The sequence below is a fragment of the Thalia democratica genome, chromosome 9, assembly GCF_965202585.1.
Source record: "Thalia democratica chromosome 9, ktThaDemo2.hap1.1, whole genome shotgun sequence".
Taxonomy (NCBI): domain Eukaryota; kingdom Metazoa; phylum Chordata; class Thaliacea; order Salpida; family Salpidae; genus Thalia; species Thalia democratica.
The window spans coordinates 5,963,628-5,984,850 of NC_139173.1; the positions used below are offsets into that span (position 1 = coordinate 5,963,628).

A 21,223-nucleotide genomic window follows, 5' to 3' on the forward strand; every position below is an offset into this window, starting at 1 on the left:
TTTTAAATAAAAAGACAGTTTGTTAATGTTTAAGTTTGAATTTTCGTAAATTAAAAAAAACTGTTTGTTTCATTACTAGTATGTAGTTTAAGTTTCCGAACTTAATACAAACATTTTATACAAATTGGAATAACATTTATTAACAAGTACCCAAAAGTTTTAAGTAAACTTTAAAATCTTATGTAAAATTGCTTAGAAATTTAATCTATAGAATATTAAAAAGCTGTTGATTTATAATTACCATTTGAAAATAGAATTGAAAGCTTTCAAAAATACAGTTCTTTTAAATGATGAGAGTAAACAGATTACTAACACAAAATATTTACAGATTATCCTACTTGCAAAATACAGTATAAAAACTTATCTCTTGGTTAAGTTAAACTGTTTAATTAAAACAGCACACCGCAAAAACTTTCAAACGACTAGACCAATTTTCGCTCTATACTGCCTTATATTTCCTTGAAATCTTACTTACAAGTCTCTGATAAACATAAGTCAGCAGATTTTTATAATTATGAACCAGGTTTCCAATAAAAACTTTTTTAGGTCACTGTAAATTTTATCAGTTACGATAAAAAATGATAAAAATTCTATTAAAAGAGAAAAATTGACGATATTTCATTATGATAATGACTAACTGTAGCTTGTAATGAAATTAAGAGAATGCTGTAAACTTATTTTTAAGCTTAATTTTGACATCTTTTACAAACTGTTTTCAGTTAAAAAGTAGAGGACTTCTTGTTCTGGACAAGACATTAAACTTTATTTGTGGTGTACGATAACCAAATTTTTTTTTTCATAAACCAGATCCTTAGATCAGTTATTTTTAGCGATTTTTTTTGTCGTTCTATAAGCATTCTACTAGCAAAAGTAAACAAAAATAAGTGAAATATTTTTTATGCTCGTATGCTTTTGCTTCTTATGTACAAAGCAACTAAAAAACAAATTTTTATGATTAATTACTGCAGGTGTAGAAAATAAATATTTACCAAGTAGCAACACTGAATATTAGAATCTATAAATCTTAAGTAGTTGTAAACTAATTGTTAAGCATATAGCAGTTATTGTTATAAAAAATAGTTTTTTGTTGAACATAACAAAAATAGACATAACTCATCATTGAAAATATTTGTCTTTTTTGTTTGAATCTCTTGAACAAAACTTCTTTATTAGGCAGGGAATATAACAGAAAAAAATTAGTTTCAAAAGTAATGCATTGGTAATTCATCCCTGATATTAAGTGTTGAATATCAAAATGAAACTGCAAGCCAGTGATAAAAAAAATGTGTTAATAATAAAAATGCAGGGATGCACTACCAATGCCGTACACAAGTATCTTATTCAAATTTTTTTTTTCAATTCAAAAAGAATACGTTTTTGAATTCTTAAAACCAGACAGTGCTTAGCTTGTAGACTAGTTCTATTGTTAAACAATTTTCAGTAAAACTTGTTCTACAAAACCTAAAAAAGAGTTTTGCTATTTTTTTTATCAATACCTAATTTTGACACCCAAGATAGTCAACACATTTAAAACATGATCTTTATAAACTATGACACCAAGACACCTTACAGTGTTAACTTAATCAGGATAAGGTTTTGTTTACCTGATAAATTGACTTTATTTATCTACATCATAAACTTGAAAACAATAAAGCTTCTATAAAAGAGTCACGCACATTGGTAACAAACACTCAATTTTTTTTAGGGCTTTTTTATTTAATACTTCAACTGTGTATCGTCTTTAAAGTTTTAGGCTCAGACACCAGCTATCAATCATTCGAAAAAGAAGATAAGGTTTGACAGTCAACCTCAATGCAACAGCGTCAATGTAATGTAAGGATCTTCAGACTTATATATGTAAGGGATCAGATTAAGTAGAAAAAGTTTCCTGCATAATGTGTTTTTTCAAAGTAGTTTATCGCAGGCAGACGTAATTAGTAAATCAATTTTAGAATTACACTTGTTAAAATGTACTAAATAGCATAATTATAGTACACTGACTTTTCAATTATATACTTTTTTTTTGTTCAAAGCTAAGTTAAGAACACAATTTTCAGCCTGTAAAAAAGCTCAGTTTTGTCTTTTATTTGTTTTGTACAGGGTGTATTCAAGATGAAAATAATGTCGCTAGCCAGAAACTTCTGCTTGGCGATTTGGTAGTTGATGTAAGGACTTTTCAAGTTCAAAATAATACCAATAGTAAGAATATTTTTTTCCTTTTTAGAAATCAATTTTAAAAAATAATGTAAAATAACAGTACTTAAAGTTTTGTTTCATTAAGGCAAATACGTTAAGCTATGGGGAAAACATTTTAAAACAAATAAAAATATCTAACTGATTCATTGAGAACTTTCAAGCTTTCTGATCAATTTTCAACTACAACTTGTTTACTAAATTTATGGTGACCATACTAAAAACGTATAAATACTATTTTGAACAGAAGTACTTTAGAGCCACAAAAATGTTTAACTTGTGACCAAAAGAAGCGAGCTTGAATCTAAATTTTAAATAAATAATATTTGTATAGCTGCAAACTAAAGCCTTTTTTTTCAGTGTATTTCTATAAAAACAGAACCCCAAAAAATTATTATAGTTGTTGTACATGGCTTCAAACTAAAAAAATAAGCTGTTTATGTTTATTTGTTTAGTAAATATTTTCTAAGACTATTACTCATAACGACTAGAGTCATTTTTAAATAGACAATGATAATAAAAAGCGCTTAATAGTTTCATACTTCAAAATAAGCAGTCTTTCTTTGAAACTTGCTGAAATAAATATGAGTTTTAGCTATTTTTACTTAATTCAAGTTACCAGAATTAGTGCCTAAAACTTAAAAAAGGAATGAAAGTTTGTACATTATTGATATTTACACTGCACTAAACATAGTAATTTCTACCTGTTGAGTACATTATCTCGGGTGCATACTCAAGAGGAAGAAGTTGAAACAATTTTATTTTGAGCTGGAAATTTGTGGTCTTACAACCAGTTGTGTACATAATATAATACTTAGATTTTTCAACTTTTACCTATCAGCAAGTAACAAACATATTAAAACAATAATAATAATTTTATATTCAATCAACATACTTTTGATACTTTGATACAAACAGAAACTTTGAAAAATAACAAACTTGAGTAGGTTTTCCAAATATAAAGTATCAAAATTTAACTAAAAAATAACACTATATACATACATTTAATGATAATTAACTTTTAAAGTTACTACGAATTCTTGTTGGAATAACGATATTTTAAATTTTGGTCAGCTCATAATAAAAGTTATATAAAATTCAAATAAACCAGAGGTTATTTCAAAAATTTATAAACTGTTAACATGTAAAAATTCTATAAACTCTAACCTTTTAAAAAGAGAAAGCTCAATAGAGCAAATTAAACTTCTAAAAAACAAAAAGACAATTTCAAAACTTAATAAAAGTTTAAACATTTTATTCATATCAACATTAAAAAATATACAAAACAAAAAATGTTGACAGTTTCTATAAAAAAAATTAAATTGTTTTGCACTGAAAAATCATGGCATTTTGTGTCTGATGTCTAATATTAAACCAAATATAACTTTAATCAAAGTTTATTATAAACATTTTTCGAAAATCTATAATCAAAAACTTTAGTTGAAAATTTTAATTGAATACTTTTTTCTACTTAATATACAATTTAACACATACATATGACACTAAAAATTTGTATAATATTATAATATAGTAAACTTTTGAATTTTTATTTCATTATATTGAAGAAACGTTAAATCAAACAAAATAAATGACTAAAATTATATTAGAACAACTTAAAAGTTTTTTAATTGTTTTTTTTTATGAAAAATATATTTTACAAAAATCGGTAACATAGCTCTTAATAAAAGTAACAAATAGTTCAACAACTTTTTTACTCAAAATGACACTTTAAACTAAAAACTTTAAAACAAAATAAAACGTGTTTGACAATAATTTTTAATAAAAACTGAAGCAAAATGCAAACACAATTTGTTTAAAAACCTATTTTTAATAAAATTGAACATAAATTATAACGTTTATAGAAATGAGTAAAAATAAAACAAACAAATTATATTTAATGTAAAAATATTTTTGTTTTTTTAGTTCTTAATCAACTTATTTTATAATGAAATTGAACATAAATTATAACGTTTAAAAAAATGAGTAAAAATAAAACAAACTAATTATATTTAATGTAAAAATATTTTTGTTTTTTTACTTTTTAATCAACTTATTTTTTAACGAAATTGAACATAAATTATAACGTTAATAAAAATCAGTAAAAATAAAACAAATTTTTAATTTGATGTAAATATTTTTTTGTTTTTTTAGTTCTTAATCACGACACATCTGATGTTTTTTTTTTAATTTTAAAAATCTTAAAATTAGTATAATTTTTTCTATTTAGTTCAACAAAATTTATTTAAAACGTAACTTCAGTATTACAATTAACGTTATTTATTTTACTTACATTTATATTTTATTTTAGTAGTTTTATATAATAAAAAAAAAATTAGCTTGAAACTTTCTTTTCTTTTTTAATGGAATATTTTCCTTTTTTGAGCAGATTTATACCGAATCTGTATAAATTAATCATTTTTTAAAGTATGTTATTAAATAATGGCAATCTTAATCTTACAGTCTTACTACTCATACTTATTAACACATTCAGAAAGTTTATGATTAAGTTAATAAATGAATAATATAAACCAGAAGACTTAAAATCTATCGAAGTAATCAAAAAACAAATTTGACTTTATTGTACCTAATTTACAAGTTTATTAAAAACTTAGTCGAGATAATAAAAACAAGCCCACTATTAATTTACTTGATATATTGTTTATCAAATAGAACTACTTTTTAAATTTAATTAACAAGTATAACAATACTTGCTTATATTTGATATAGTGGTTGTTAGAAGGAATTGTTTTTAACAATAATTAAAACATTTAAAATAAAAATTACTTATATTTGATAGATTGTTTGTTAAAAGGAATAGTTTTTAACAATAATTAAAACATTTAAAATAAAACTTACTTATACTTGATAGACTGTTTGTTAAATGGAATCGTTTTTAACAATAATTAAAACATATTAAAATAAACTTACTTATATTTGATAGATTGTTTGCAAAAAAGAAATTGTTTTAAACAATAATTAAAACATTTAAAACAAAACTCACTTATATTTGATAGATTGTTTGTTAAAAGGAATAGTTTTTAGCAATAATTAAAACATTTAAAATAAAACTTACTTATATTTGATAGATTGTTTGTTAAAAGGAATAGTTTTTAACAACAATTAAAACATTTAAAATAAAACTCACTTATATTTGATAGATTGTTTGTTAAAAGGAATAGTTTTTAACAATAATCAAAACATATTAAATTAAACTTACTTATATTTAAATAGACTGTATGTTAAAAGGAATTGTTTTTAACAATAATAAAAACATTTAAATTTAAACTTATTTACATTTGATAGATTGTTTGTTAAATGGAATAGTTTTTAACAATAATTAAAACATATAAAACAAAACTTACTTATATTTGATAGACTGTTTGTTAAAAGGAATTGTTCTTAACAATAATTAAAACATTTAAAATTAAACTCACTTATATTTGATAGATTGTTTGTTAAATGGAATTGTTTTCAACATGATGTCTTTCGCTGTTATATCGTAGATTTGGGCAAGAAAGTTCGTCTTATCTCGGTGGCTTGAAACTTGGACGTTGTTTCCTGAAATAAAAATTAATAGTTTGCAAATATTCGTACTATTTATATTTATATAATTAAAACAGTGATAGTTTTTTAATTTAAAAACAAGCTATTCTCTATTCTATAGAATTTGTTTATTGTTCAGTTATATTTATGAGTTGAATATAGAAAAAATGAAACTTGTACATTGTATAAAAATATTAAACTTTTATATTACAAAAACAAAAATTTTATTAAAAACATACACTAAAACTACGACTTAAATTTGTTTTAACTGATAAAATAAAAGGGAAACAGCTTTAAAAAAAGTAATTATAAATCTAAATAAATTAAAAAATCTAGGTGTTCTGTTTTTAATTTTCAATAAAAACACCAAATAATAAATATACTTTTACAATGGTAAAACAACTAATACTTATATAATTGACTTCAAAAATTACTTGCTTTAAACAACATTTTGTATTTAGGAGTCAATGTTTAAAAAGTTACATGAAACAAAACTATTAACGACATATTATTTCAAAAGCAAAATACTTGCCACTAGAATAAGCCATAAGGCTATCAATCCAGTAAAAATAAGTTATTATGTGTTTATCGGCAATTAAATAATCTTTGATTTTTTTATATTTCTAAATTACTACTTCATAAGCTCAAATTTGACTGCCATTTATTACACATTTGATATAATAGCTTTGAAACTTTCTTTATATATTCTATTTGAATAATACAGAGTTATTAAATAAAAACAATCTAAATTAAAATGGCAACTCGCAAGGGCAAGCAAGTTAAAAAAAATTATTTAAGAGATGAGATAAAGGAAATGAAAGATATGTTAACCTTCTTAATAGAAGAAAACAAGGGCATGAAAGAGAAGATTGATTCAGTGGATAAGTCACTTGAGTTCATGAACAGCAAATTTGAAGAAATGATGTTGGAAAATTCTGAAATGAAACAAAAAATTTCCTTATTGGAAAAAGAAAACAAAGAATTAAACAAAGTTTTAAAACAAGTCAATAAGGAGTCGATGAAGAGTATATTACACCTTGATTTCATTGAAAGAGATCAGAAGGCCAACAGTATAGTTTTAAGTGGGGTGGAAGAGAATGATGATGAAAAAATTTCTCAAGTAGCTCTAGAAATACTTTAAAACTAGATCAAGAAATAGAAAAAAATGAAGTTTTGTCTGTCTATAGGTTGTAAAATAAAAAAAGATGACAAGAAGGAAAATTGTAGTGCGAAAATTTTAGTTAAAAAGTAAACATTTTTAGTATGAAAGTATCCTGTAGAAAAGGAAATGATCTTTAAAAATAAAAAAAAATTGTCAAGTGCAAAATTTCAATCTACAAAGGAAGTCTACATCAATGAAAACCTCACATACAGAAACTAGAAATTGTTCACCACAGCACTTCAGTTCAAAAAACAGCACAGCTGGAAATTTTTATGGACAATAAATGGTATTGTTCACTAAAGAAAAAATGAAGAATCACAAATTTATCCAGTACGAAAAGAAGCAGACATTGTAAGTATAAAAATCTATTTCAATAATATTTAAAGTAAACTTTTTTATGAAGATCAAACATTTTATTATGTCGGTTAACTATAGTTTTTTTAAAGAAATACCATTTAGCTTAATTAACAGTTCTGATTTGAAAAACCTTTTTTGTTCTATTTCTAGTTTTTTTAATATACTTTTCTATTTAGTAATATTAACAACACTGAATTTTTCTTAATGAATAACAACAACCTAAATAGAAAAATAAATTTAAATGCTGAACCAACTGTTTTTAGTACCCAATTTATTTCTGCTGATGACCTTGAATCACAAGGGGATAAAGAATTAAATGATAAAAGTTAAAGTTTTTTGCATTTCAACATAAGAAATCTTAGTAAAAATAAACCACTCCTTGAGGAGCTAATGTCTTCATGTAATATTTTTCCAGATATCATAGGTATATGTTTAACAAATCTTACTAGTAACAGCAACATAGATTTAATATCATTAGAAAATTAAAATCTAAATTTTGTCAACTCTGAAACCAGATCTATATTTATATAAAAATCAATCTTATATACAATAAAACAAGATCTTAAATTTACTTGCAGTAAACATGAATCGTTATGGCTAGAAATATCTGTAGGAATAAATAGTAATAACAGTAAAAAATCTTAGTAGGGCTGTTGTATAGACACCCCGGAAAGAATTTAGTAAAAATTTTCAGATTTTTTTATAGAAAACATAAATAGTTATAAGGATATATGGATTTTTAGAGACATAAAAATAAACTCATTAAATGACAAAGTTAACTCAGTGAAAATTTATTTAAACCAAATCCAAGGGTTCTGACCTTATGTGATGGAAAGTAATACCAATTTTTAAATCAGGATTAAAAACTTTACCAGGAAATTATAGACCCATTTCACTTCTATCTAATTTAAATAAAATAATTGAAAAAGTAATCTATGATCGCCTGTACAGTTTATTTTTCTAAAAATAAAGTTTTAAATCTTACTCAGTTTGGCTTTAGACAGAATCATTCCACCATTTTAGCTTTGTCTGAATTTATGAAAGGGTTGTGTCTAATTTTGATAAAGGAAACGCAGTTAGTGCAGTCTTTGTGGATTTAAGTAAATCATTTGATAGTGTAGATAGAAATATCTTATTTAGGAAATTGAAATGTTACGGTGTGAAAGGAAATATTTTTGCAGATGATACAATGTTATACAAAACATCTATGAAAGACACATACCTAAATGACAGTAAAAACTTTAACACATTACTAAAAAAGGTATCAGATGGGCTTATGAGAAACAAACTTTAACTAAATCTTAATAATACCAGATGCATAATTATATATCTATTAAAAAAGTATAGATCTTAATGTAAAAATAGGTAAAACAGTTATAACAAACACAAATAGCTATAAATATTTGGGAATATTTATAGACGGAAATTCAAAATGGTCAGAACACATAAAAACTATAAAAACAAAAAACACTATATAAAACCAGACACTTCTTAAATGAAAAAGCATTACATTTGATCTTTAATTCTTTGCTTATGAGCAATGTTAGATATGGCTTGTTGTGCTGGGGAAGAGCAAATTAAAAACGTATAAATGATATCAATGTTATCATAAACATAGCACTTAGATGCATACATTATAAGAAATATGATGATAGTGTAAGAGAATTAAAAAATCAGAAAAATATTAGATGTTGGAAGTCTGTATCTATATGAATTAGTTCTGTTTATGTTTAAGTTTAACAATAATCTGTTACCAGATAACTTTGAAAATCACTATACAAACAAACTTTTTCCTACGTAGATTCAACAGCAAAATAGGTCATAAATCGCTATCCTACCAAGGAAGTAAGTTATGGACTGAGCTACCATTATACTTAAAAAATATAAGTCATTTTGGAAAGTTCCAGAATGAACTTAAAAGTTATCTATTAAAAAGAGTTTAACAAGGTCCAATGATCATTGCTACTCGTCTATTTACTTTTGTTTAAGGAGTTAATAGTATTTGTCATTTATTAAGCAACTTTTTTATCTATCTTTTTTTTTTGTTTAAATATTGAATTGTTCGGTTACAATAACAGTGGTTTTGTCTAGATTGCAGCATTTTCTATCTGGTTATTTTGAGATTATCTTTAAAAGTACTATTTTGAATTAAGTTCAGAATACAAACAATTTTTTTGTTTTTTTTAGCATATCAACGTAAAATAGTTATAGATGTATATACTTGAACAGAAAATTAAGTATCTAAAAAGTACGCTGAGATAACTGCTTCGAGCTAACTTATGTTGAAAAATCTCTTTTTCTGAGAAAATAAGATAAAACTTCTTTTTTATGTTTAAAAATATTTTTTGCCTTGTAATATTAAAATTTTAGACTTGGAAATAAAAGTATTCAAAATAAAAAAAGGATATTTTAAAACAGAATGAAATTGGCTGTTGTTAATATTAAAATTGTTTTCTTATTCGAATCGTAAACTTAACATTACTTGTATTTTTATTTTCATTTATAAAAGTTAAGTTCAGTTATGGTAGAATTCACTACTTAAAGGTTATTAAAAAATTTAGTTTAGTTTATTTATCTATTCGAATGTGAAATTATTTTTACTCTTCAATAAAAACTGTTAAATAAAAATAACACTTTTAGCACAAAATACTGATAAAATTGAACGTAAAGATATTTTAGCGTGTTACAAATTTACTTTCTTTAAAGAGGTTGTAACCTATCATTTAAGTACTCAGATGTTTGCTATTAGTATTGTTAATCTCTTTTTATAAGTTTATTTAAATTTTAATCTATTTTTTTGTTCTTATGTTACTAAACTAGATTTTAAGTACATTTTTATACACAAAGTTCACTTAATTTTCGTTTAGTTTTTTTTTATCATTTCGTTTAACTAATTGTTTTATTACTAAAAATTTAAATGATAAAAAATTAAATCTAATACAATAGCTCGTTAAAAATTTTTTTAAGCATAGGGTGTACGATTCGATAACCGAAAGGTTCGTTTGTAAACCGGGTCCTGAGACCAAACTTTTTGAGCGCTTTTTTTTGTCGTTCAATATATGAATATTGATAGTAAAAAATAAATAAACGAATAAAAGTGTTGATATACTCTGAAGTTTACCAAAAAATTTACAGCGATTGCTTCGTTTATAATCGGTTTGTAATAAGAAATTTAAATTTACTTGATTAATTTGAACTTCACTTGCCGATGTAAATCTTCACTCGAGATTTTTATTTTTTCATTTGTCGAGAGATAAACAATCAAAATTCAAAATTCAATTTATAAGGATTTAATTGAAGGTTGACTACTTAAATAAAAAATATTTATAAATTTGGCCGACCGGCAACAAAAACTCAAGGTGACGTTTATTTTCATACATTTCATTGTTATTTGTCGTTTCAAGTTTAATTATGATAACGCTTAGCAAAATATCAGTTGCTTAAAAATAATAAAGAATTAAATTTATTAAATTATAATTAAGAGTTTTTTTAATCTTTAATATTTTTTAACCAAAAATTCTTCAGTTTTCCTACCGTGAATTTCATTGATTTGTTAAATATATATTAATAAACAAATTGAAAATTTTCAACATCTATATTTTAAATGCTTAAAATAGTCTATTACAATAAAGTTTACAAACTATAATGATAGTTGTGAGTGGAACATCTTTGTGTATTTTTCCAAATTACGCGTATTAAATCATATTAATTTGTAAGTTTAACGCTTTAAACATCAAGGGCGAATGCGTAAATAGCTGCCAAGAAAACGAGTACGAAGACCCTACATCTGCATTTGATTGCTTTTGTATATTGTCTAACACAGGGATGTCAAAACTTATTGTTTTTGGCCCTAAAACGTTTTCTTTATTGTATTCATACTAATACTGTGGTGTATGACTCGATAACCGAAAGATTCCTTTGTACACTAGATCCTTAGATAAAATTTTTTGAGAATTTTTTTTTATCATTCAATAAAAGGTATGTATAAAATTTCACCAATTTTCCGATACGGTTTTTTAAGTAAATAATAAAAAAAAAAAAATTTTATCAACACCTTAATAATACTGCGTTTTTAGAATACAGTCCAAATGATATATCCACTTATAACAACTGTTTTTCGTAATATATTTTATTTATTTAATTAATATTCCCACCTATATGATACCACTGTTTCTCATAATACAATTTATTGTCTTGTATCCTCGGCTGTTCAATGTTGAGTCTTCTTTGCTTTTCTAATTTCGCGTGCACTGCAGCTCTTATGGCCTGAAAATTATTAAAGTTAATTAAAAAGAAAATGCATTACGAATATTTTCATACAAAGTAATGTTTAAAAATTGTGTAGTTTTACATTTAAAATTTAAATAACGATGTTAAAGGTAAAAACTGCTGAGTATAATATAGTATAAAAATATTTTCTGAATATTTTTGGACCTGGACAAAATTATAAGTTTCGACAAAACAATTTAACAAAACCTTGTGCTTTAATTAACTATGTTTATATTATACTACTAGCAAAAAATATACATTTGCACCAAAATATAACATTCAAATGTTTTAAAAATATTCTTAAAACAGATAAACAGCAAAGGCATAAAAACACTTCTTTAAAATTCTAGTCAGAAATAATAAATTACCATATTTAGCTGTGTATAATACAAAACAACTAATAAAAGTGGTATTTTCTTACAAAATACATATTTTTACTGCAAAGCAGTCGTTAGGATAATTACTTTTGCTAATGAGTTGGAAAAAGATCATTTTTTTACTGCATTGTAAAAACTGAAAATAGTTCTCAACCAACTAAAAAAATTATCTCAATGTTTTCTCAAATTTAAGAATTGTTTTTGGTAGATAACAATAATAAAAACAAATAACAAAATAATCAAGATTATTATTTTCTAAACTTAATCACATCTAGTTGAAGCATTTAATTATCGCAAATAAACCTATTTGGTCGATGAATTTAAGTCGGAGATCTCTTAAAAGTTTTTCGAGCATAAAAGTTGTAAGTAACTAAAATATTAATAAATTTTTATTTACCCTCAAATCTTAAAATAAAATATTAATAAATTTTTATTTACCCTCAAATCTTAAAATAAAATATTAATAAATTTTTATTTACCCTCAAATCTTAAAATAAAATATTAATAAATTAAAGTAAAATATTAATAAATTAAAGTAAAATATTAATAAATTGAAATAAAATATTAATAAATTAAAAAAAAATATTAATAAATTTACCCTCAAATCTTCTTCCACCTGGTCATCGGACAACTTGGTCACCAAACTTCCGGTTTCCCTCTTCCTCTTCTCGCACCCCTCCTTCTGCTCCTTGTTGTTCCTCCTCCGCAGATTCCTCACTTGGGGGGTTTTCCCAACGTCGATACTAGACTGGTTGTTGTGGAATGAAAGGTCGGTGTACGTTGATTTCTCGCTTTCTAACTGCTTTACTTTTTCCTAGAAATTACTCAAGTTAAATAAAGTTAATTTTATACTTAAAATTTATTAAATTGTTTATCAATTATATTCCAGAATCAAGTTACTGATACTTTGTTTATAATGTATTTCATAATTTAAATTGATATCACACCTTATAATTGCTATAATTTGTTATTGTGATTTTTTTGATTTGTTATTGATATTTTATTTCGTATTTATTTAACATTTTGTTTATGATACAAAAGGTCGGGCTAAGGTGATTTCTAACTTTCTAACTGTTTTACTTTTCCAGAAGATTTTATTAAAAAAATTATTAAAAATTACCAACTTATCATCATTGTTTAAACTTAGACTAAAACTAAAACTTTATGATAATTTCTCATAGATTATATGTTTTATTTTCTCCTTAAGTTTTATACAAACAACTATATATATTTCAATTATCCAGTGCTTCATTTAAAATAATTTTTTTTATTAAGACAAACTGATATATTAACGAACACTAAAAATATAAATGACTTTCATCAAGGTATATTACAACTTTCTTAAGTGTGAATTGCAATGATGCATGAACCTAAGCTATACAAATTCAAAACTATTGATGCGTTATTGCAACTGTATACACACAAAAAAAAATTGTTGAAGCATATTTTTCATTGTATACAAAATATTAGTTTTGTATGATTTTCAATTATTTTATGTTTTATTTACAAACTCTTAAGCTGCTTCATAAACAATCATTAAGTTATAAGCGATAAACGTACATAAAAATTTGGTAATTGTATAGTTTTAAGTTACAAAACACAAATTTTAAAATACAAAAAGCTTTTAACCAAACTTTAACTTAGTGACCTTTGCTTGAGCATTGTAATTTTGTTACTATTTTGTACTTATAAATAGGAGTTTTTATAACCTTTTCATACTATTTTGTTATGTGGCATTTTGCAAGTTGAAACATCTTTACAAACAAGAATAGATGACATAGCGTAAATTTTACACATTTTAAAATATCTTTAACAAATTCGTTATTCTCAAAAACTATATGTTGTACTATATTACTAACAAACAATACTACCTAAAGTATTTTATTTTCACCCATATTAAAACCAACCTCGAGATCTGAAACCATTTTATTTTTAAATATTTCTTTTTCAGTTTCAAACTGTTTGTTGATTTCCGCCAACGTCCTTTGTTGTTCCTTTTCAAACTAAAAAGTAATTATTAAAAGTTAAAAGTTAATAATAAAATTTTAACTACAACGCGCTAGCTGTTGCTGTGTTTTTTATTGAAATTAAAAGAACTTTTTAATTTATTTGATTTTTAAGCTACTACAGCAACAATTAAAGCCTTTGAATGTATATACCATTGTTAAATAAGATTTCAAATACATTTCTTTTCAACTGTAGTTAATTTAAAAAATAAAAATGTATTGCACAAAAATTTTTCACAGAAATTATTTTAGCGACGACCTTTAAAGGTTTAAACAAAAGGAAATATAAATAAATAAAACGTTTTACGGTTTAAAATTTGACAACTATGGAAATTAATCAATAATTCATAACAGTGTAATACAATTTATGTTTACAACGTCAATAGAAAGTACTGCTAGCAAAAATAAGCAAACTTACGATTGTTTACAAAGATAAGTAGATTAAATGAAGATGGCAAAACAAACTGTATTTATTTGGCATCAGGACTAATAAAAAGAACAAATTTAAAGAAAAAAATAATTAAATTTCAAAAATAACATCTAGACTTGACAACATGTAACAATTTTTTTTGAAGCTTGTGTAAAATGTAATATACGATACTACATATTTCATTTATTAAAACCCGGGTTTTATTCAAAAATCATCATCTACAAAACAACTCTTATTCAAATAAAAATAGTCGAAGGAAATATAAAATTTGAATGTGTTTTTGAATGAAACAAAGTATTTAGTTAAGTTTAATTTTTAAAATTTATAATTATTTCTTACTTCTAGGTATTTTAAATATACTTATTTTTGTACTATTTAATAAGTATTGTTGACTATCTTATCATCATTTTAACAAAACATACTTTAATAATCTTTAAGCTTAATATACTGTTATTTCATACAGTAATAATGTTTAAAATCTGAAAAACTAAATTATAAATACATACTAGACTTTTTATAGATTTTAAGTAAGAAAGACACGCATATGGTCAACATTTTTTTTTCTTGAAGTTACAACAATAAAAATTTTTGAATGAACAAGAAAACATAGTGTTCAATTAATTTGACAATTAATTGCAGCTAGAAAGTAGTGAAAAACTAACGTTAGTATTATCATGTTACCAAAACATTATAAAAACTTACAAATACTGATTACGTTTGATTTAAGCAATTTCAACTTATATAGATTACAAATAATACCTTTTATTAAATGTACGTAGTTAAAAATTCTACAAACTATAAAGCTATTGCAATTAAGAAAAGTACATATATCTAAATTGCATAATCAAGTAAAACGATTGCAAAACTTTCTTTTTTATAGAAAATAATTTAACAAACAAAAAAATTTATAATACAAAAAAGTACCTTCACCAAACAAAATAAGTAAGTTTGGATTATTTTTGAGATCAATTTAGTATATAACAAAGAAATCATTTTCAAAAAGCTTATTAAAAAAGGCGATTCAAAATTAAAAAGCAATAAAAAACACGTTTTGTTTTAATATTTTAATATTAAAATAAACAATAAATAACACTTATTAAAACTCAAATAACTGTAGCAGGTTGAAATAAATAGCTCAGTTGTAACATTAAAATATTTAATAACTTTATTGTACAAAAGTTGTCTAAAAATAAGTTCTAGCAAATTGAAAAGACTAGTTTTGTTGAGTTAAGGCCATAGGGGGGGTAGAAGCCATTTTTTGACCAAAAATAACATATAGACTTATATTATAGTAAATTTCATAATCTTTCAGATGCTTTTTTTATATTTTAAAAATATTAAGTAATTTTTTTTTTATGACCGGTTATATAAAGGGTTGTCTTTATAAAGGGTATATAAAGGGTAACTTTAAAGCCTTTTTTCTCAAGTTTTTAAAAACGGGCTTTAAAATCTATCTTCTCCTTCATTTTTCAAGCAATCTTCTTCAAATTTTCAGGAAATGTTCCTTACATTATGAGAAAAAAACGTTATTTGTGAATTTTAATAATTTTTAAAAATAAAAATTTTATGACAAAAATAATAAAAAAAAAGTGATTTTTTATCAAAAAAATTTTTTTTTTTCAAAAAATAAGTATTTTTACTTGAAATTTTTTAAAGTCACAAATAACGTTTTTTTGTTATTGTATAAAAAATAGACTGTGAAAGTTTGAAGAAGATTGCTTAAAAAATGAAGGAGGAGATAGATTTTGAATGCATTAGTCTTTTTTTGCCGTTTTAGTTTTTCCTTCCCCATAAGGAACCTGTTATGCGGCCCGACTTTGGCCGGTCATATCTCAAAAACTAATTCGAATTTTTAAAAACAGTAAAAAGCAACTTGAAGCTTATTAAAAACTCTATAAAATAAGATCAACTTGTAAAAAACATGGCCTACCCCCCTATGGCCTTAATTTTATAATCCATGTCATAATTAAAAAATTGAATTAAAGAAGCACCTTAGCAAGTTGAAACAAGTTTTGATAAAATATTCTCATAATTCATACTTCAATAATGTGATATATAAGTGAAAAATCAATAACACCTTAGCAAGTTGAAAAGAGTAATTTTGCTATATCCTTCTCAAAATATAATATATAATAATCTATATTAATCAACATTAACACAAAAATATACCTTAGCAAATTAAAAGGAGTAATTCTGTTGTATCCTTCTCAAAATATAGTATATAAATATTTCATATTAGTCAACATTAATACAAATACATACCTTGGCAAGTTGAAAAGAGTAGTTCTGTTGAATCCTCCTCTGCCGATCCTTGTAGGCAGTCTCCAGTTTCTTCTGCAACTTTACAAACTCGGGCAACGTTCCGGCGTGCAGCTGGGTCATCTGAGCTTGGATCTCGGATTTCTTCTCCTTGTAGATCTGATCTTTGATCGAATCAGGTTTGTGGGATTCCTCGTCACTGTCCGTCACAAAATCTGTTACAAGTTCAAAAGTTGTTTGTAAAAAAAAACATTTTATAAGAACAAGTTTGTTGCTAATAAAAAACAGTAGATTTGTAGAGTTCAGTACATTACAAAAGCATAGTGTATAGTTGTGTAACTTATTACTTAACCCCTTTATAGGTTATTTATTATTCATAAAAATAAAAATCTTCTTTTTGTTAAGTATTGGCCTTTGAAGTATACAAGTATTAGTATTATTTTAAATTTAAATTATTTGTCTTAATTATTTTTGACTATTACCTTCATAGGCTGATTCATCTGAACTAGAATATCTATCCATTTCAACCATTTTTATTTTATTAAGCTAAAAATAAAATTTTTATTCAGATGAAAAACACATAAAATATATCTGTTATTTTTTATTTTTACAAACTGCAAATGAATGCATTCAATTTTGAAAGTAATTTGGAACTTACCAAAAACAAACAAATTTACTTAGCAATTATAAGGAAAGTATTTAAGCTAAGGTTTCCTAAATTTATTTTCATTATCAACCCTTTTTATCAGATATTTCCCTTTACTAGACATTTTACCTTTGACTTTATTGCAAAATTTTGATATAACCTACTTGTTTGATTATGTTTAATTCAGTAAACTTGACTCAATTTGTTTAAATGGTCATTGAGGTCCACTGGCCTAAATTTCAAAATAGCCGCTTGTGCCCAAAATTAATACATAAAAAAATTGGCAAAAAGGGGACCCTGATTTAAACAGTAAATATTGTCTTATTCACAAAACTGTGTTCAATTTTAAATAAAAAATTATGTAAAACCAGAAGTAGCTTTAAACTCTGTTCAATATCTTAAATATTTAGTACTTTATTGTATTGTATTTTCCTAAATTATTCATTTCTTTAGAGTTAAGAATTCATAATTAAATAAAAAGTTATTATGTATGAAGAATATTCAATTAATAAATATAATGAATGACCAGGGGATTCAAAATATCCAATGATCAGGGTTTTTGAGAAACTTTTTCCAGGTTTTCTGAATTTCTTCCAGGTTTTAAAAGTACAAGTTTTTGGGTCCTTTTTCATTATAAAATTAAATTTAAGGTAAAAAATTGTCTTTCTTAAATAGCATAACAAAATTTATAAAAACATGTAAGCTACTCTAAATGTATTTTTATCAAAAAAAGGATTTAAAAAAAATCTATATGATAGATTAATTTACATGTAAAAATTATTTAAAATTCCAGAAATTCAAGGTTTTTTAGTGATTTTATTAAAAATTTTCAAATTTTCATTATCAATTTTTTTCAAATTCCAGGTGTTTTTAGCCTAAATTTTCAAATTTCATATTTTACCAGGATTCCAGGTTTTTTGCAACCCTGAATAATTGACATGAAAGACCCAAGATCATACAGAAAAGCAAAAAGAGCTGTAAAAATTGTTAATGCAGGAAGAACCCAATTTTATAAGTTATAAATAAGATAAGTTATAAATGAGATGCTTCAATTAACAGTTTTTTTTTTTCTCCAGGTTTTCAAAATTTCCTTCAGGTTTTAAAAAGTACACTTTTTTGGGTCTATTTTAGTTTAAATCTAAGTTAAGTTAAAAACTGTGCTAAAAGGTATAAAAACATTAAAAGTAACTGTAAAGCTACTGAATTGTTTATTAATTGAAAAAAAATTTTGATGATGACAGAAAAATTTCATCAATATAATAGATTTATTGTGTCAAATCAAAATTTTACTACTTAACATGTAAAAGTTCTTTAAAATTCCAGGTTTTTTCAGGTTTTCTAGCTTAAATTGTCTCCAGATTTTTCCTGGTTTCCAGGTTTTTTTTGGCAACCCTGAATTAAGAAATATACCTATTAGAACCAGATTAGAATATATATGAGAAACAGCTGTGAGATACTTGTGCATTTTTTTACCAATCTCAAATCTAGCAGTTCCAATCATGTGGAAAAAATTAAGTGAAAATAAATAATGGAAGCTTAAAGAAGGGGCACTTCAAACAAGGTCTGCTAAAAATTTAGAAATACTTAATCAGAGAGTTGTAAAATTATGTAAAAATTAAGTGAACTGAACAAAAACTCCAGGGTTGTGCTCACTGTTTCATGCAATAAAAAAATGTCTGAAAGATATTTTGACTATTTTTTTTTCAAAAATAACAGAGTTGCCATATAATTATATTATGAGTCTAACAAACTGTGCAGAGTCATCCTGAGTTTTTTCAAATCCTCAAAAATAGTTTTTTTTAACATTTTAAAATTAATAAAAGTCAAGTTTTTTAGTAAAACTGCTTATAAAATAACAAAATTATGAAACTGAATCAACTAAAAGCCTCAATCAAAATCTAGAAAAAAATATCCTGAGATTTTCTGAAAATCTTTAAACTGCCCTGAGTTTTTTTTTTAACTTAAATATTCTGTGTCAGCCTGGGTTTAAAAAATAAATTAAAAACATCTAGAGTTATCCTGAGATTTTCAGAAGGTTCAAAATATCTTGAGTTATCCTGAGTGTGTAACAACCATGAAAACAAAAGAAAACTTTTATTGAAAATCTATCAAATTTTGAGATCCAACCAGTTAATGTTTTGATTTATTTTGAAATTTTTGACCAAAAAATTATTAATATTAAATATGCTGGAGTAGGAGTCCTAATGATGACTTACCAAACTTTGGAGTTTATTGCTGCACAAATGTAGAACTAGAAAGTATGGAAAGTTAAATATATCTTTTCTTTGATTTTAAAACAATTTACTTTAAGTTTTCTGGAAAAAATATTTTTAAATATTCTTACAGCAATTTTTTTTTCAGTTTTATAAGGCCATAAAAGAGTAAGGCATTTTTTCATGTTGATCTTATCAGGGTTGCCACTGGTTGAGAAATTTCTTCCAGGTTTTCTGAATTTATTTCAAGTTTTTAAAAGTACTTGTTTTTGAGTTTATTTATAGCAGGGTTTCCCAAAGTTGGCCAAGTTGCCCTCTTTGGCCATGACTGAAATTTAGAGGGCCATGAAGGGGGGGGAGAGGGGGGCATGAGCTGTAAAGGGGCCATGAATTCATAATTTGAAACTTACACTAGACATTCTGGACTTAATGATAAAAAGCAAAAAAAAAAGGTCTTAGGTGTTTTCAAAAGTAGTTTTATGAGTAATTTTGTATGGGAGGGCCATGGCTTTTTTAATTTCTGTTTAGGGGGCCTTTTGAAAAAAAGTTTAGGAAACTCTGATTTAAAGTTTCAAGTTAAGTTAAAGGTCAGATACTGTGATAAAATTATTAATACAAAAGGAATTCAAAATTGCTATCAGAGCTCAAAACTGTCTGAAAAAATAGATAACTGGATTTTTTTTTGACCCTGGATACAGCTTAATTTGAGTTTACATACAAAAGTAAAATATGTTAAGGGAATTTTATAAGGAATTTTGCTGTAATATTCATGTGGCTTTAATCATTTTTTATAAGGTTTAATGTAGATAATTAAAGACCAATATTTGCTAGATAAGCATTTTGAACACAGCAGAAAACAACCAACCTAGTTGGGAGGTTACTATTTATGATAGAACTTTGTGTCAATTCAAAACTCTTAAAAAATATTAAAAATTGCAGGTTTTTTAGTGATGTTTGTTCAGAATTACAGGTTTTTTTCAAAATTTCTCAAATTTCAGGTTTTTTTAGCCTATATTGTCAAATTCTAGGTTTTTCCAAGATTTAAGATTTTGTTGCCACCCTTATAAAATCAATTATTCTTTTTGATTTTACTGTAAAAGTTACTTTGAATGTCAAAAAACATTAAAAAACAGGTGGTTCTTAGTTTTCAAATAAAACAAAGATTAACTTTGAAAAATTAATATTTACTGCTCCTCCCCTTATAGACTTTATTAATTTAATGCTAATTTTATTTGCATTTTCAAAGAAAATAGGAAACATAAAACTGCAAATAGTAAAACATAGTCAGAATTTGTCCATTTAAAGCAGTTAAAAGATAAAATATCAAAATGAAAATAAATACCTCTAAATAAATCTGGAATCAGCTTTGATATAACTAATTAGTGTTCAAGGTCTAAATGTTGAAAAAGGTCTAAAAATTTAAAGTAATTTTTGACAGTACTGTTATTAAACACAACTAATATGTGTAGTTAAAAAATAATGATCAAAGTATAGGTTTTAAAAAATTATACTCATAGTTTATAACTTATTAAATGAAGTTTATTTGTATAGATCAACTTTTTCATAAAAATAAAATATAAGTAAAAAAATTACTAATATAGATCACTTATATAACTTAGCTAGCCATATGTGCAGTTTTCTATATTGCAGAAATACATAGTTCCTGTATTAAAAAGTGATAATAATTACTATTAAGAAGATTTTATTTGTTATTGTTCTAGTGAATGAACAAAATGACTTTTGACTAAATATAAACATCGCGCCTTAA

General features: G+C 24.5%; 1 protein-coding gene across 1 annotated transcript; it reads right to left on the reverse strand.

Moving 5' to 3' along the window:
• Positions 1 to 4,340: 4,340 nt before the first annotated feature.
• Positions 4,341 to 17,138, reverse strand: LOC145844335 (sin3 histone deacetylase corepressor complex component SDS3-like). The gene is made up of 7 exons (XM_082951725.1): positions 17,079 to 17,138; positions 16,600 to 16,811; positions 13,809 to 13,904; positions 12,500 to 12,715; positions 11,410 to 11,521; positions 5,628 to 5,751; positions 4,341 to 4,592 (listed from the first exon to the last, which is right to left on the reverse strand). Exons 1-7 carry the CDS (start codon positions 17,125 to 17,127, stop codon positions 4,526 to 4,528), a joined length of 876 nt encoding a protein of 291 aa, XP_082807851.1. The 5' UTR covers positions 17,128 to 17,138; the 3' UTR covers positions 4,341 to 4,525.
• Between the last annotated feature and the right edge of the window lie 4,085 nt (positions 17,139 to 21,223).

Bases quoted from the DNA above. Each gene is read 5' to 3' on its own strand.
- LOC145844335 (XM_082951725.1), bottom strand. From the start codon at position 17,127: ATGGTTGAAATGGATAGATATTCTAGTTCAGATGAATCAGCCTATGAA. The intron at 12,716-13,808 runs GTTGGTTTTAAT...AGTAATTTCTAG, and splicing joins AAATGGTTTCAGATCTCGAG to GAAAAAGTAAAGCAGTTAGA. The intron at 5,752-11,409 runs GTGGGAATATTA...TTTTTATTTCAG, and splicing joins GAAACAGTGGTATCATATAG to GAAACAACGTCCAAGTTTCA.